Consider the following 18,908-nt stretch of genomic DNA (forward strand, 5'->3'; position numbering starts at 1 on the left):
TGTTCAAATCCCGCAGGCGGGTACCAATTTTTCTAATGAAATACGTACTTAAAAAATGTTCACGATTGACTTTCACGGTGAAGGAATGACATCGTGTAATAAAAATCAAACCCGCAAAATTATAATTTGCGTAATTACTGGTGCTAGGACCTCTTATGAGTCCGCACGGGTGGGTACCAACACCCTGCCTATTTCTGCCGTGAAGCAGTAATGCGTTTCGGTTTGAAGGGTGGGGCATCCGTTGTAATTATACTGAGACCTTAGAATTTATATCACAAGGTGGGCGGCGGCATTTGAGGTGAGATTGTAAAACAGTCTCACCTCAAATAAAAATTTGACTTTTTTGTTTCTAACTATGCTGATAGCCTTGAGAGGCTATTTCAGCTTGTCCTTGACGTGTAGGTGAGCTCACTGATACGAATTGATAGAAAAAAAAAAGTGTTAATCTAAGTTAGTGGAATCTAAGGAATCGAGATTTTATGGAAATATTCCATAAGAAGAGGCATTTACATTACATTTGTTTACATTTTCTCTTCTATGTCATTACTTAATCCGTCAACCATTGTATAAATGACCGTGGTGAGCGCGAAGGCATTTTTATTCAACGACACGATTACGATTTATCGGATTCGGACTCCATTTTATTGACCCGATATTTACACACTAGCGGTATACCCACATTAGTATTTGTTGTATATTTATTAATATATAAACCATGTACAGCCCATATGTATTAAGCATGTGAGGGAATTTTCCTTTTACGTAGATAAAAAAGGCTCTAAAATATTGTGACACACGTTCACGGAATCCTTATTCGAATACAAAATAAAAGCTAAGCATGTTTTAGCAATTTTAAGCGATTTTTGGAGCTTATAGATACGAACTCATTATGATCTAAAGTGTATTAGGTCCGGTATACACGTGGCGATGAGACTGTGTTTGTATTCAAATCTCGAAAGCAGGTACCAATTTTTGTAGCAGTCTGTATGCTACAAAAATTGTATGTTGTCCAGTCCATTGTTGTCCAGTATGGCCTCATGTCGCATGTCTCAAAGTAGCAGCATTCATTATGTATATGGTCTCCGATAACCAAATGAGCCACTCCTCGTTCCACCGACTTGTTGTTGTAAGCAATAAATAATTATCTCCAAATTAAGATTCATTTCCTAATAGGATAATCTCTGGCGGGTGGCGGGATCTCGCCAGGCTTAAGCGCCTCCCGTTGCTTCCTCTTAGCTACAATGCGCTCGTGAGTTCTCTTCATTTCCAAAATCTCTTTCATCTCTTCCTTGTCTTCGTCCTGGAATGGTTAAAATACTTTGCACCCTTTTTAAGGATATTGCGCTAACAGAGCAGCATTTAATTCCAATTGAGATTGAAAAAGAAAAACACAATAATAATACAAAAAAGAAAGAAGACCATTTTAAAATGAAATGAGAACGCTATCAATGTAATCAAAGTCAATTAAATATGATTTAAGTAATAAGGATAAGTCGGAAACTGCCGGTAAAATATTGATAAAATTTAAATGAGACCACATGAGAAGCATCAGCTTTCAAATAAAAAAATAATGGTCAAAATCAGTTCGACTAAAAAAAATGTCTGAGATAACTCCTATAAAAAAATACACGCGAACTCACAGCCCACCTGGTTTTAAATGGTTACTGGAGCCCATAGACATCTACAACGTAAATGCGCCACCCATCTTGACGTATAAGTTCTAAGGTCTCAAGTATAATTACAATAGCTGCCCCACCCTTCAAACCGAAACGCATTACTGCTTCACGGCAGAAATAGGCAGGGCGGTGGTACTTACATACGCAGACTCACAAGAGGTTCTACCACCAGTTAAAAACTCCTTTTTTGAGATTGACTAACAAAGGAGTTACAGCCGTCGAGCACTAATACTAAAACATTGAAAGTACCTTTTGATTGATTCTCAAGACTAAAGCCCTCTTTCCATTGGCCATAGGCTGACTGTACGTCATCAGCTGCTTTAATCTCTGCGCCGGTGGAACTCCTCGCTCCACCACCAACACTATCCGGGCCCACTGCCGCTGCCATTCGTTCCTCGTCTCCGCTATCTTCTGGTAAGTGTTCCCCATCATGGCAATCAACATGTTCACCAGGAGAATCGCTACTATTATCATATATATCACGAAGAGGAGCTGCAAATGTTTCTTTACATTATTTAACTTATTCTTAGAACTAGCGACCCGCCCTCGCTTCGCTTCGGAAACATTAAAACACACATGAAACCAAAAAAAAAAAATAAAAAAAATTTTAAAAAAAGTAGCCTATGTTCATCAGGGACAATGTCGGCTTCTAATGGAAAAAGAATTTTTCAAATCGGTCCAGTAGTTTCGGAGCCTATTCGAAACAAACAAACAAACAAATCTTTCCTCTTTATAATATTAGTATAGATGATTTTCATATTTCAGGTTTTCTCGAAATTTCGATGCTGTTACAAGCGCCATTATCAAAAAATAGTTTTTTGTTCGTAATATTTACGTTCGTAAAATGACCAAACAATAAAGCTTCACAAACTACTGCCACGATGAAAGAACATGTAGTTCTAAATACTTTAGTATTATTAATAAGTAGGTAATGTATCAGTAGGCAGCGGCTTGGCTCTGCCCTTGGCATTGCTGAAGTCCATGGGCGACGGTAACCACTCACCATCAGGTGGGCCGTATGCTCGTCTGCCTATAGAGGCAATAAAAAAAAAAAGGTAAAGTGTAAATTAAATTTCTTAATATCGGACGGGATAAAGTACAACTGCCAGAACAAAGGTATTTTATTACTATACATTACCGTGAGCGATGTCATATCTGGAAGCTAGTGTATTAAAAATTATTATAGAGCACATACTATTAGTTCCGGTTTGATAGTATTGGTCGGCCTGTTTCTGTCGGAATCGCATTTAACTAATGGCCAATCTGGTAATAAATAAAATGACGATATGCGGAACGTATACTTTTCTTATCCCCACCTATTCGCTGGTAGCGAACAGCTAAGAGGCTGTTCCGGGACGAACCGGGTAGGTAAGTTCACGGGCTCAACCTGAGAGAATTTGCTAACACTAGCCCTAGCGAGAGCAGTGATTCGCAGAATCTACCACCGGATCGGAAACGCGACCCACTGAGAAGATCCGGCGAGAAACTCAGTGGGCCGTGTCTGCGGGTTAATTTACTCGTCGAGCCCTTAGTCGCAAGCGACGGGTTCGACAAGAACGATGACCGGTGCTTGAGGTACTTAAAAGCACTGTTAGTGGATCGGGAGGATCCGAAATAACGGCTCTATAACCTCACCTAAACACAGCAAGATCGTCAATAACTTATGATATATCTTATAATTTGTTCAGCACACATTATGTTACTGCAGTATAGCGGTCATCGTATTTGCGTATGTCACGTACGCATTAAGTCCGTATACCGTTACGAAAAAGAGTGTCAAATCCCAACGCAATATTTACCTTTGCCTCTATTTCGTGGTCGGTGCGATCGAACGCGGTATAGTAATCTGAGAACGACGTTAGAGACATTAGAAACATCGCCATGATGCTCTCCATGGGGGAGGGCATTGGGTTGGACACCGAGTCATCAACGCCTTCAGGCGTGTTGGGATTGTCGAATGATAAGAATATAACGTAGTACGCTGGAATACAATCAAATAATTTTAGAATTTTTGCATATTTTTATCAGTAGCGTCGTTGTGTTTTTCTTTAACTAGCAATGGTAAAATTAGTGACATTTTAGAACCCGTTCAACTTTCTATTACGAGTACATGCTAATCGATATTAATGATGTCCTAACTCTTTTGACTGTACTTCAAATTTGAAAATAGTAGGTACTATAACAGAATCTTTCTTTGGAGTGCCAACAAAAACTTTACCGAACTTTAATTAGGAAGGACTTTTGAACACATAGAGAAGATCCATGCAAACATTCATATTTATTTATATCGAGGGGTGAAATACCATTTGGTTTAAGAACATTTTTGCAACTTTACAGGAAAGCCACTTAAAGTTTAAAATTTGGATAAAAAATATCACGACAAAAAAAACTTCTTCAGCCTTTTCTATGGGGTGAACATATTTAGAGTACAATTAAAAACATCGAATTGTTGATAGTAATACCAAATAAAACGGACCTTTAATTACAAAGATACTGTAAGATACATATACTATAAGATTACTGTCGTTGTTGTCTTTCTGTTTTTAATTTTTTATTATTATTTATAGTATTGTTAAATCTCTATTAATATGTTAATGTAATGCATGCTGTGATTGCCTATAATTAGAGTTGCAGTTATCAATTGCTCTATACATGTCAATGTTATTTTATGTCTTACTGTAAACCCTGTCGGTAATCCTTAAATAAATAAATAAATGTGGCGTATTAAGCGAAATGTTGCTTAAACCAAACAGCCTCACCCCTCGATTACGTAGATAGATCAAAGTCACCACAGTATTTAATAACCAAGGCGATGAAATCACTGACCTTGTGAGAATCCCATAACGAATACCAAATAGATACAAACGAAACGCAGCAAGTCACCCATCACCATGCGGTATATCATGACCACGAATGGACCCACTGTTTTGAAACCCCTAAAATTATTATTTTTTTAGTTAAATCTAACCCGATAATGATGAGAATCGTGTGACTTCAACACCATTGAACTTGGTTATATTGATAACAATTTGGCAACAATTTAGTGCTTTTGGTGCAAAGGAATAATGCGTACCAGTTCCAAGAAAATGGTAGCCATCAGTCCAATGGAATAGGGGCTTTATTACACAGGATAGCTAGTAGTTGCTCAACGGTGAGCATACAGTGAGCTATGCCCGTATTCTTATAAAACGTGAGTATTTATTATAAAACCCACCCTAACAACCATTTAATTTCCTATTAGTTTTTAATATCGTAAATATTACTGGGGGTAGGACGTATTGTGAGTCCGCACCGGTAAGCACCACAACCGTGCATATTTCTGCCGTGAAACAATAATGCGTTTTGGTCTGAAGGCTGGAGCAGTCGTTATACTGTAAAAACTGAAATCTGAGAATTCATGTCTCGAGGGAGGTGGCGGCATTTACTTTGTAGATGTCTATGAGTTCCGGTAACCACTTAACGCTACGTGGGTCGTGAACTCATTCACCCATCTAAGCAATAAAAAAATTGAATTTATGAGATTGCCTATGGTCGAAATACGGCTCAGTACGACCATACTTTTCACTCTAAGGAATTAAGCCGGCAAATGCATGAAAGGTAGTCTACTCACGAATGCTCACAATTGATGAAGATGTATATTACTTATGCACACCTAAATTGTGCCAATCGTTCGTTTGTCATCGTTAACTAATACATAAACACAAAAATAAAAGAAGCTCATAAAAATTCTAACTACCTGCAAAAGAACAAGAAGTAAGGAGCAGTGGTGAGCATGATCATGACAGCGAGATGGTCTTCCGCCTCGTCAGCGCACCATAACCTCAAAGTTGGCAGTATCAACATCAGCAGACACGAAAACAAGAACATCACCCTGAGAAAGAGTATCTTACATAATTTACCCAGAAAGGGTCACGATATTTTTAAAACACATTATTCATTTCACTGGATCCTCTCAAAAACAATAATCGGTTATTGTACTGATAATACCGGCATCAAAAACCGCCTTGTATTAAAAATTAGATTGCGGGGTCATAAAACATGACCTCGCGTTATTGTACTGTGCCATTGCGCAGTTTTATTTCTGACCATACGGTTCATTGGGCCGCGAATGATGACTGTGACTCAATATCAGAGCTTCCAAAGCCAAGCCACTGTACCGTATTGAAAACTTTCTAGGACCCTGTTTAAAAAGAGAGATGTCATAATACTAATAGCATCGAGGCTCGGAATTAATTCCATGATGGGCAGAAATATTGTTGCAGTCCTAGGGTACCCCGCTGGTACATAGGGAGCTCACAAGCTGTCTCCACTTGACCCTATCTTGCGCCTGCTCCTTGATATCACTCCGGGTCACGTTGGCAGTCTCTGTTGGCATCTCGCTCTTCACGGACGTCGCCAAATTTGTACAGGATGACCAGGTCTTCTCCTGTCTAGAGGTTGCCACTCAAACGCAATTGTTGCTGCGTTGACCCCGTTGCATCATAGAGTATGTCCTATCCATCGCCATTTCCGACGGGCAATATAATGCGCAATGGGGGTTTGGTCACGTTTAGTCTAGAAGTATTTTGGCAGAAATGGCTAGAAAAATCTCAACATTTACGCTTGTGGGATCATAGCGCTACCATCTTACCATTATAATCCATATTAGAATGAAGTTCATAACACTACAGTACCTGGATGGCACAGTGCTCAGATTCTCTATAAACATTTTGATCCCGAGGAACTTTGCTTCACGTAGCGCAGCTCCGAAATAAGCCAAAGCCCCCAACCACAACAACAGCTCTGCAGATATCCTTAGCTGTTAAATATATTGGCAAATCGCAAGATTAATTATTGTTTGGTCCAATAAGAACAAGACAACCCATAAAAAATAACATACTTAAAAGTTACCTTAAAATAATAAAAAATGCGTAATAACTGGATTGTCTATTTATTCGTGGTACAACACCAAAATCAGTCAGTCATAAGACCAGTGACAGCAAAACAGAAAAAAGGGTAAAAACACAAAATGGAAGCAATAACAGTTCTATAGAGAATGAAACAAAATTTTAGCGCTCCATTTTTTGCTGTTCTTTCGTCAAAATTTATCATAAATTTCTATTTTGAATAGTTAATAATGTAATATATAATATTAAAAAATTAGAACAATTTTAATAAAAAAATTGAAGGTATGATTTCTGGTAGCAAAGTTCCGAAATTACATTCAGTGAATTCGTAAGGACTTACTTTGGCTTGCCACGTGTCCAAGTTCATCAACCTGCATTCCTCTGTCAAGTCTTCCCACCAACCTTCAACGTCATTCTCCCTGGGTGCTTCAGTCGCTGTGACGTATAAATATTTAGTCATATTAAAAAAAAGTAATAGAACTAGAAGATTTATGATAATAATATTATAATAACTGGGAACAAATCACGCACAGTCATCCGGCCCCTATTTAGGATTCCCTACATAATGGATACCAGAGACTGATAAACCTACTTATATTTACATTTATATTATCTAGATAATAAACAGCCAGACAAAGTGCAAAAAACCTGTTCATCACCCAATGTTGGCCCGATGTGGGCATCGAACTATCGACTCTCAGCGCAACGGTCAGGGGCGCTAATTACTACACCACCGAGTCAGTCATACCATATACCTTCAGTTGGTGAGTAAAAAGCTGTTAATTCATTTGCCATCAAATTTGATTGACCCAGCCTGTACATGGAAAGTATATGTCATCTCATAGTTAGGTATACATGGGTACATATATAGGATATTTTGTTAAAAGAAATAAGCAGTCGTTTCATTAGTTTTTACGATGACAGATAAGTATCTTAACACTGCGTGTGGTATTTTAAGGGATCTAAGGAGATTTTACATAGGCTGATTTTGGTGGCCTAATTCTAAATATAAACCTCACAACTCATGAATGACCAATAATTGCATTAAAAAAAAACATTTCTTAGCTTCATGACTTCAATTATAAAACACTGCACAAGATCGAGGGACTGCTGATCAATAGCCTTTGCAGTAGGCACTTGGAAGGAGAAAAAAATAAAATAAAAAATGTAATGGTATAAAATGTATATATATATAATGAGAGTTATGTGTTAGATTTTTTAAGTCACTAACATAGATATAAGTAATTACTACTAACAAAATGTTATGGTTTTTAAAAAAAAAAACTGAAATAAAGTATTAATAATAATAATAATAATAATTGAGTCTATTACAGCAAAAAGCAACGGAATCAATACAAAATCTTACATTTTTCTTTGGGGTGACTTTTGAATCGTGCACAATGAGTACCCCCGAACTTAGTACCGTTCAGGACTTCAACAGCATTCGCATCAAAATCTGCGTTCGGGGTCATTGTGCAATTTTCTGGAAAACCAAAAACACGTTCGATTGGCTTCTAGAAAATACGCTATTTAGTTAATTATGAATCGTGAAATGATAAAACAGGGTCATAAGGGATTTGTGAACATTGAACCTGTTATCTATACTTCTATACTAATATTATAAAGAGGAATGATTTGTTTGCTTGTTTGTATTGAATAGGCTCCGAAACTACTGGACCGATTTGAAAAATTCTTTTTCCATTAGAAGCCGACATTGTCCCTGATGAACATAGGCTACTTTTTAAAAAAAAAATTATTTTATTTTTTTGGTTTCATGTGTGTTTTAATGTTTCCGAAGCGAAGCGAGGGCGGGTCGCTAGTAATTTAATAAGTTAAAATAAAAAAGACGAATATCGAAATTCACAGAACCATTGTAGTTAATCTATACTAATATAATATAAATCTACAGTGGGTTTTTACGGATGCTCTGTTATAACTACTGAACCATGCATCCGATTGATTGGAAACTTGGTATCCATGTAGAAAATACATGTACTTAATGGATAGGCTAATATTTATGTGAGTGTTGGACTCCCTACACCAGTTGCGGGGGCGTTAATGATGAGAATCTTTGTGGGGGTGAGAAATAATAAAGTAAATTTTAAATGCCCAGCGAAGCGGACGGGTACAGCTAGTTTTTAATATTATCTTAAAATGTTTGCTTAATACAGATTACTGAACATGTAAATACTCAAATAATTCTCACCGACATCCGATACCAGCTCGGTGTCGGTAACGTTTGGACCAATAGTTGAGTTCAAGACAGTTGTATTCAATGCTCTGTCCGGAGGTCCTGGTCTCAATGTGAAGCAGATCAGTGAAACCAGGAAGTAACATGAAAATAGTATGAACTGCCTGTAGAAACGAAACTTAACGAACGTGTTCCATTTCGTTTTCAACAAGTCTATCAGCATGCCTTCTAGTAGACCTAAGTGCTCATCTTTTTCCTGGAATATTGTTTTTAAAGTAGTAAATAGAATGACAATATTACAATATCATCTAAACATAGTAATAAAATTTGAAATATTTCACTAAACAATTCTGCTTGGTTTTCCATCGTAGTCACACATACCACTTCTTCAAGCTAGGATTTCAAGCTAGAAATTATGGCATTCTGTTCTAGATTAGCACAAAATAAAGCAACTAATATAATATTAGACAATTTGAAATCAATGTCTTTGCAATGGTTAGGCCCTAGTGAACAGCGGCCCTATTCCGAACTGGACAATCTAATGCCTTAGGACAGCATGTATATAATAAAAATATGCTTTTCAACATAGTTAAAATACAGACAATATTTGCAATCCTTCAATAAAATTTTCATAGAGTCCTGTATTATTACCTTAAGATGTCTTAGACATCTTTAAATAATTGGTGTAGTAAATAATCATAGTAAAATTTAATTATTATTTTTAAATATACTGATTGGAATGCAAGCTCTTGGATTTCTCTCATTAAACATCGATTAAGTTACTGAGTACTGTAATTCGATTGGTACTAAAGTGGATTATTCCCAAAAAGTTTTTATTTTATTTTGTTATTAGGTATAGTAGAGATTCAAGGACAGCAAATACACTTTGTCACATTTCTGTTAAACATCAATTATTGGTTAATTATAATTTAATACGCTAAATGAATTCTGTTACTAACAGACAATGCTACGTACCTGCCAAAAGATGGCAGCACACGTTCTCCTTAAATACATATTTGATGTTTTATCGAAACAATAATGTACGTAAAAGCTGAGACGTACAGTTTAATTGCAACATAATTAATTCTCAATAGCAAATTCGGTATGGTTGGTCATACAATTAACTAATAAAAAATGAATAGATACCGATTTACTGTAATTGGCAACCTTATTCCGTTTCTTTAAAACTAGTTTTACAGTTTAATCAAGTGTTTTTTACTACCACGTCGATGGTGACCACGAAAACTGTATAAAGTATTGGAAACGTGGCAATATAATGACAATAAAAAATACGAGATTAAATCGTAAAAGTAATTTTAGATAATTATGTCTACGACTCGCGAATACCGAAGATACTACACCATTCTGATTCTTTATTGTACACAGAATTTTATTAAAGGTTATATAAATTTTACATCATACATTAAAAATTAACAAACTTACCCCAAAAACAACCAAATTCAATGCTGAATCCTTACTAATTAGACCTGTTTCGGTGTCTATTGTATCAACTTGCCCTAAAGGGTAGGCGGCGCATGTGGTGGCCCCGATCTGCCAGTAAATCTCCCTTTCGATGTTTAGAATGTGAAAGAACATCTCGGTGCGAGCTAGCTTGGCGGCAAGGGTTAGTGGAGTTAGATTTTGTACGTTACGAATGTTTAGGGACGCTCCCACTTCGTAAGCCATATCGAATGTGCTCTGTTAATGAGAAGAATCTTGATTGGTGATTGATTATCTGAATGAGGCATTCTAATAAATGTATGAATAATTCTAAAAAATCCGAGTACAGCGGGTACTTCGAGTACATCCCTTAATCGTTACGCTTGTGTACAGATTTATCTCGACAAAAGAATTTTAGTTACACAATTGATAACTTTTAATCAAAACACAAATATGGGTAGACCGCTGTGAATCCTTTTATTATAAAAACAGGAGTTAAACTGCTGGGAATGTATGGTGGGCATATATCCAAGACGGATAAATATAAAAAAGGTCTATACAAGCAATATAGTAAGTCCTAAGCTGTTGTGAGCTAGCACGGATGGTACCACCATCCTGCCTATTTCTACACCGAAGAGACACACGTCCCAGTTTAATAAGTGGGACAGCCGTTATATTTGGATTCGTGTGTCAAGTTTTTTTTTTTATTGCTTAGATGGGTGGACGCGCTCAGAGCCCACCTGGTGTTAAGTGGCTACTGGAGCCCATAGACATCCACAACGTAAATGCGCCACCCACCTTGAGATATAAGTTTTAAGGGTCTCAGTAAAGTTACAACGGCTGCCCCACCCTTCAAACCGAAACGCATTACTGCTTCACGGCAGAAATAGGCAGGGCGGTGGTACCCACCCGCGCGGACTCACAAGAGGTCCTGCCACCAGTAATAAAGGTCCTGCCAGCAGTGGACGGTGACACTCACACTGTAATATCCAGAGGCTAAAAGAGGCCATGAGCTCTAAGCAAAAACATCTATCTATTGCAAAGTATTCAACTAGATATATTGTGCAGGTTTAACAGTAGGACTAACGAACCATCTTCTCATATATGACTAGCATGTGCAGAACCGTATTGCCATTAGTATCCTGTTTATCAGGATCCGCTCCTCGTGCCAAAATCAAACGGTAGCACTCCTCCTGGCCTAAGCATGCTGCGAAACTCAACGGATATTCGCCCCAGTAGACGTATCTAAAACAAGCAAACCAATAAACGGCCGTCTGGTGTAGTGGTAAGTGACATGGTCACTACACAAGGGGGTCGTGGGTTCGAATCCCGCCAAGAGAAGATATTTGTATGATAAATATAAATGTCTTTTCCAGGGTTATGGATGTATATTAAATATATGTATGTGTATAATAAAAATCTTACATTTATTTCCGTTATCTGGTACCTGTAACACAAGTTCTTTACGAACTTAGCACGGGACCAGTTAACGTGGCATGATTGTTAGTAAATATTTATTTAAATATCCAATGGTTTCCTTCGACCTTGAATATTTCGTAAGCAAAAAACGAAAGCATGAAGTGAAGCCTCTTGTAATATTTTTTTTTTTGCGACACGCATTTCCTTTTGAATTCTTTATCGACAATTTGACACATCGTGTTTTACTTTAATACAATTATTACAATAGTTTTATTTTTTATTTTTATTTCTTAGATGGTTGGACGAGCCCACAGCCCACCTCGTATTTAATGGTTACTAGAGCCCAAAGACATTTTCAACGTAAATGCGCCACCCACCTTTGAGACATGAGTTGTAAGGTCTCTCTTTAAACAGTACAACGGCTGCCCCGCCCTTCAAACCGAAACGCATTACTGCTTCACGGCAGAAATAGGCGGGGTGGTGGTACCTACCCGTACGGACTCACAAGAGGTCCTACCACCAGTAATTACGCAAATTATAATTATGCGGATTTGATTTTTATTACACGATGTTATTCCTTCACCGTGGAAGTCAATCGTGAACATTTGTTAAGTACGTATGTCATTAGAAAAATTGGTACCCGCCTGCGGGATTCGAACACCGTCGCATCGCTCGATACGAATGCACCGGACGTCTTATCCTTTAGGCCGCGACGGCTACAAAATGATTGATAGGCCAAGAATTGCACGAAGGAATCGTATTTGACAATACGCACCCATTATAATTAGTGTCAGGCTGGACGTTGACCCATTCGTGATCGAAAGAGTCCGTCCTGGAAGCCTTTTGATCCTCAGGACACATGAAGTTCCCGTAGCAACGCTCGTGGTAATCCGCACCCGCGTCCAGTAGGAACTTGGCCATTGTCGGATCTTCGTTGACTATTGTAATATGTAATACAGTTTCACCTAAATAAGAAACCTTCATTATAGATAAGAACTTAGAAGCTAAGAAGACTTATATCTCAAGGTGGGTGGCGCATTTACATTATAGATGTCTATGGGCTCCAGTAACCACTTAACACCAGGTGGGCTGTGAGCTCATCCACCCATCTAAGCAATAAAAAAAAGAACAGCTCTTTATGTCATGTTTTATTCTGAGAGGTAGTTTGGCTCAGTATTAGTCACTAGTTTTCCGTTCAAACTCTCTAATTTATGTTTTAATTTTAGTATTTCTCTTTTATTTCCTGAGATATTGATGTATTTTGAAAAATAATTAATGCAGTTCCAGTTGCAATTGTTGGATATTATTTATTTATTTATTAAGTTGCACCAACAAAGTGATCTACAATACAAAACATTGACAAATTGACAAAAGTTCATGGCAGATGTCACCTCAATTATAGGTGCAATCGACAGTGCATTAACATCAAAAATAAAAAAAATATACAGCTAAGATTTGAATACATTTCATTTTATTCAATAATGTTCGCAATTCCAAAGTTTTTAAAGATCAAGTAACACAGTAGCCTACTAATTCCTATGATTCCAATCCAAAACTTATTTTCAAGGTAAATAGACGTTGTACTTGTGGTGGAAGTCAAACTTCAATAATATGAAGACGCGTATCTACTCAGCGTTTAAATTCTCGTAATTATATAAACGCACAATGGATGAAAACCGAAATTGCGAAAAGAGTGTGGAATGAAGCGTTAAGGTGTGAGTGAGAGGAAATGATGAGAAACGGAAAACAATAAAAGAAAAAAGAGCAAGATGGCGAGTACAACTGACTCATTTTAAAGGTTTTATTGTAACAAAAAAAAATACGAGAACGAAAATATATGAAAAAATCGCGTGCTATTAAGCCAAATAGAAAGCGTTATATAAACTATTCGATTGTTATCAGTGCTGTCATAAATGAAAAAGCTTTTCGCGTTATAAATTGCGAAGGAAGTAATCACTTAATCGTGGACTATTAAATTTTGCCGCATACTTATCAGGCGAACTATCAAATTAATTTGAAAGTTTTTGGAGGTCGATTTTCCTGTATGAAAAAATGGTAGAGATCTCTGATATTAGATGCGCATCACGCTATAACTGCTGAATAGATTTTAATAAAAAAATAAAAAAAATTATGCCTATCTTTAAAATACAATTGCGATATCATTATTTAATCTAAAGATATATTAACATTTAACGATTATAAGCGCGTTTGCAGTAATATTCGATGGTTAGCTTCGGCGGTTAGTCAAGGCAATTTATTATTTAGGTAAATGATTGTAAATGTAATTTTGAAAATTATTATTCTTCAGTTATGAATCGACGATGCTCTATTTTACGTTGGCGACGTTATGTTGTAATAAAATAAAAACAAAATTGTTGAGCAGGACCCACAGTTACAATCTGGAAAGCCGATTTTGCTTTTATGATATTTACCGGAGGCACAACTGTGATTAAATACTTACACAAATAAAGCCTTTACATTATATTCATTGATTTAAACCTTTAACATATCAATCACTAAACAAACAAAACATGAAAATGAGAATCAATTGCATTGAATCATTATTTAAAACGATAAACGATGAAAATTATTAATTATAATATGGAACTCATTAAGAGAAAATGGTCATACTTCTGAGCTATAACAACGAAAGATTGTCTCCTGTATACTAAAGTTCCTAATAACAGTTTTTATAATGTTTAAACCCACACTCACCGTAGTATTCATCGCTGATATAAATATCATTAATCATTTTAGGATAAAAACGTAGCAGTCTTTTAGCGAGATGAGCTAGGAGCGAAGTCGCATTGAGCAGACACAAGTGCAGAATAGTCTCACCCACTGCACCTCTCTCCTGAAATGAAATAATATAGTTAAAAAATGAAAAAAAGGTTTAATCATAATTTGATTCATATAATTAATTGGGCGTGAAGAAATTATAGTTACGTTACATTCTGGTTTTAAGGTATAGTATAAGCCAATACGGTACCACAATCCTAAATATTTAGGTTTGAGATCAAACAAGATTTGAATATGAATTCCAAATATGAAACACTTTCCTGCCTCAACTGTTTCCCAGAAAACACTCTCATCAGTCCACGTGATATAAAGTGAACGCGGACAGAAATCTAGTCCAATAATAATTGAAGACATGAGTGGATGAAAGGGATACAACATTATATATACAATTTGTTAATTTTGAGGAAACGGACAACAAGCTTTTGTTACTTGTACTTTTTCTTCGTACATAACTACTTCATCAAATGCAATTTTTAAAAAGAGCCTTTAAGCTCGGATTTTTAAGGTCTAATATGGTTTATACACATAACACCTTCATTCAACGTCAAAACTCAAAAATCTTAAAACTGGTACTTAACCCCTTCATCCACTCATGTCTTCAATTATGTCGAAACATGCTAATGGTAGCATGTCTTGGGACTCCGCATGGGTAAGTATTACCACTCTGCCTATTTCTGCCGTAGAGCAGTAATGAGTTCCGGTTTTAAAGTAATGATTTAATACCGGGTGGGCCGTGAGCTCGTCGACTCATATAAGAAAAGAAAAAAAAAAGTCAATAAAATAAATAAAAACTTACTTTGACATCCCAACAAAGCTCCCTGTATCCGGCGGGATTAGCGTCATATTCCTCTTGAGTAACAACTGGCCAGTCCTTATCAACGTCGAATTCCTCGTCAGGATTTTCCATGCCTCTGAGTGGAGGCAGCTTCAAGCATCACTCATATTTATTATCATACTGACTAGTCGATAATTATTTGAAAATTACATAAGTCTACTAATATTCTAGCACTAGCTGTACCCGTCCGCTTCGCTGGGCATTTAAAATTAACATTATTATTTCTCACCCCCACAAAGACTCTCATCATTAACGCCTCCGCAACTGGTGTAGGGAGTCTAACACTCATATAAATATTAGCCTATCCATTAAGTACATGTATTTTCTACATGGATACCAAGTTTCAAGTCAATCGGTTGCATGGTTCAGTAATTATACTGGAACATCCGTAAAGACTACTGTAGATTTATATATTAGTATAGATAAGCTTGTGAGTTTAAAGTATGTCATAAATTTTCATTATGAATGAAAACGTAGGTACACTAAAAATACGAACCAGTAAAACGCCTTCATATTACATACATATCTTTAAGACCCGTTTTCTCTGAGAAAGTCGTAAACCGAATAATTTAATATTATGCCCCATAGCTTATCGTCGCATGCGAATTTTTTTTTTTTTTTGTTGCCTAGATGTGTGAGCGAGCTCACAGCCCACCCGGTGTTAAGTGGTTACTGGAACCCATAGACATCTACAACGTAAATGCGCCACACACCTTGAGATAGAAGTTCTAAGGTCTCAGTATAGTTACAACGGCTGCCCCACCCTTCAAACCGAAACGCATTACTGCTTCACGGTAGAAATAGGCGGGGCGGTGGTACCTACCCGTGCGGACTCACAAGAGGTCCTACCACCAGTAATTACGCAAATTATAATTTTGCGGGTTTTGATTTTTATTACACGATGTTATTCCTTCACCGTGGAAGTCAATCGGGAACAATTGTTAAGTACGTATTTCATTAGAAAAATTGGTACCCGCCTGCGGGATTCGAACACCGTTGCATCGCTACGAATGCACCGGACGTCTTATCCTTTAGGCCACGACGACTTCAAATTTAGTTTATTTAGACGAAATTTAGTTAGGCCATTAAATTATCATATTAAATTTGGATTTATATCTATATCATTGCTTAATATAAGGAATTTTCTTTATTATATAATAAAACTAAAGTATACCGTATATTATTTTAAAAGCAAAACTATTAAACCAAGATTTTTAGGTATTCTTTTATACGCCGTTGGGCGTCGAATGGGTTTATGGTCTACTCGATGCCACAGACATTACAACGTGAATGATGCCAGACACCTCGACGTATGAGGTCCAAGTTTGAATTATATTTAATAACGGATGTTCCACCGTTCAAATCGAAAGGCCTGATTGTTTCAGGGTAGAAATAGACAGGATCCTAGAACTTAGAGCAGAGTACTTAGAGCCAACAAGCTTACTATACGTCCTACGACTAAGAAGTGCCAGTTTACGATGGCACTGCGCTGATTTAGGGTCCGTTCACACAGACCGGCTCGGAGAGCATCGGCACGCTTTTTTATTTTTAGACAGACCGGATCGTATACTTTTGGAATTGGTCGGAGCGGAGCCGCTATTTCACATAGACCGGCTGGAAGGGATCTGAAAGCGGATTCGCACACAATCGGAACCGATAAGCTACGCGAGCGAGAAAGAGCGCGCAATCGGAGTAGATCAGCTTCTCTTATTATTTCACACGCAGCGCAAGCATTCGTAATGACAAAAAAGTGCACATGCAAAAATAAACTTTACTACAATAACATAAAACTCTGTTTCCAACGTCATAAAAATCTGCTCTCCTCTCCGAGCCGGTCTGTGTCAACGGACCCTTAATACTCATAGAGCGCCGCTGCCAATTCTGCTTTCGTTTTTAAGACACAGACTTAAATAGATAAGGTGGTGCTTGGTATTAGCAAGCACGGGCAAATTACCAGTTTGTGCCTCGGTCTCTCTTTGTTCCTGAGCAAGACGAGATGAGATATCGGTATATATCGACCCCTCCCTCTATTATACAAAAACGGCTCAACTTTAGTCTTGATAGCGTGATCTATCTCGGCGTATTGCTTGTTCTGCAGAGCTCGCTTCATCATGTCCACCAGGAGACCTCCTCCTATCATGTAATAAAAACCTTGCAGACATTCTTACAGGAACAAAATAGATTACAGGCACGTAACCGACTTCTTAAAAATGATTGAAGACAAGAATAATGAAAAATATACCTCTATATAATTTTATAGTGTAACTATACTTGAGACCTTAGAACTTATATCTCAGGTGAGTGGCGCATTTACGTCGTAGATGTCTATGGGCTCCAGTAACCACTTAACACCAGGTGGGCTGTGAGGTCGTCCACCCATCTAAGCAATAAAAAAAAAGTAGTTTGAAGAAAATATGTACTTTGTGAAAAATACGTTATCGTTGTTCAAGAACAGAACAGAACAACTTTACAACAGACAAAATAAGTGGTGTTTACAATTTGAAAATTTCGTTTTCAAATTATACAAGCTACTGTAATTAAATCAGTCATAGCATTATTATTTTTATCTCCTAGGTTCTGTTCCTAGAAAACCCCGTTAAAGATTGAAAAATAATTATCCAATATAAACTCAGTTAATGAGCCACATTATTATTGAGTTATAGCATTTCATAGGTACATGTGTCCATGGAATCAAATAAATCAAATTTCATTGTCGTTTTTTTTTTGTAACCTTCTTATGCACCAGTAGCCTAAGGGGCTATTTCAGCTACGCCCTCACCCGTTACCGTTCTACCGAACCCGTCCCTTGCGACGAAGGGCTCGAAGAGTAAATTAACCCTCAGACACAGCCCACTGAGTTTCTCGCCGGATCTTCTCAGTGGGTCGCGTTTCCGATCCGGTGGTAGATTCTGCGAAGCACTGCTCTTGCTAATGATAGTATTAGCAAAGTCCTCAGGTTAAAGCCCCGCAAGCTCAACTACTCGCTCGGTTACGCTGGCATAGCCCTCTAGTTTACCAGCTTAGGTAGGCAAAAAAAAGCTACGACCGGACGGGGATTGTCGTTAATTAATAAACTACGCACCTTTTATGTCGACTAGTTTGTAAAGCTTTTGCTCTGACGTCCCAGCTTGCTTCTTCACACCGCTCGTCACATTACTCTCTGTGTTACCCATAATTGCAAGAACTACAATTGAAACTATACTAAAAACGAATAAAATATAACTAACGTACAAAGAAAATCAGTGATCAGTTCGTCTATCGATTCAACTTCCTGGTTACCATAGCGCTTGTTACGGTTCAATGAAATTCACTAACAATAGCAATAGTTGTAAATAAAGCGGTGTGTTTATTTCGCAAGCATTTTTGTTCTGAAAATACTCCATTTAAAATACTATTTTGAACCACAAAAAAATTAATAAAAGAAAACAAAGTTATCAACGTTTTACTTAATTCAAGTGTTTTTTTGTTATTACACTAGATGTATTTTACACTAAACTGAGACTTAGAAATCAGATCTCAGGAAGGAGCGGCGGCTTTGACATGGTTAATATCTATGAGCTCCCATGATCACTTAGCCAGGTGGGCCGTAAACCCGTCTACACATCTAGGCAATAAAAAGATGTGCACACGAACTCGCGGCCAACATTGTGGTGGTTATTGGA

The 18,908-nt window shown here is 37.3% G+C and overlaps 1 protein-coding gene across 1 annotated transcript; it reads right to left on the reverse strand.

The window, feature by feature from the left end:
- Positions 1-1,063: 1,063 nt before the first annotated feature.
- Positions 1,064-18,489, reverse strand: nan (transient receptor potential cation channel subfamily V member nanchung). Its single transcript, XM_028184171.2, has 16 exons — positions 18,329-18,489; positions 17,201-17,379; positions 15,208-15,336; positions 14,328-14,466; positions 12,388-12,577; positions 11,285-11,438; positions 10,197-10,451; positions 8,769-9,009; positions 7,929-8,045; positions 6,903-6,997; positions 6,350-6,474; positions 5,413-5,547; positions 4,503-4,612; positions 3,476-3,657; positions 1,926-2,168; positions 1,064-1,300 (listed from the first exon to the last, which is right to left on the reverse strand). Exons 1-16 carry the CDS (start codon positions 18,417-18,419, stop codon positions 1,160-1,162), a joined length of 2,526 nt encoding a protein of 841 aa, XP_028039972.2. The 5' UTR covers positions 18,420-18,489; the 3' UTR covers positions 1,064-1,159.
- Between the last annotated feature and the right edge of the window lie 419 nt (positions 18,490-18,908).

This window comes from Bombyx mandarina, chromosome 15, assembly GCF_030267445.1.
Source record: "Bombyx mandarina strain Sakado chromosome 15, ASM3026744v2".
In the NCBI taxonomy this organism is placed as follows: Eukaryota; Metazoa; Arthropoda; class Insecta; order Lepidoptera; family Bombycidae; genus Bombyx; species Bombyx mandarina.

Bases quoted from the DNA above. Each gene is read 5' to 3' on its own strand.
- nan (XM_028184171.2), bottom strand. From the start codon at position 18,419: ATGGGTAACACAGAGAGTAATGTGACGAGCGGTGTGAAGAAGCAAGCT. The intron at 14,467-15,207 runs GTAAGTTTTTAT...ATTTCATTTCAG, and splicing joins AGCTTTGTTGGGATGTCAAA to GAGAGAGGTGCAGTGGGTGA. The intron at 1,301-1,925 runs GTACTTTCAATG...TAACCATTCCAG, and splicing joins TCTTGAGAATCAATCAAAAG to GACGAAGACAAGGAAGAGAT.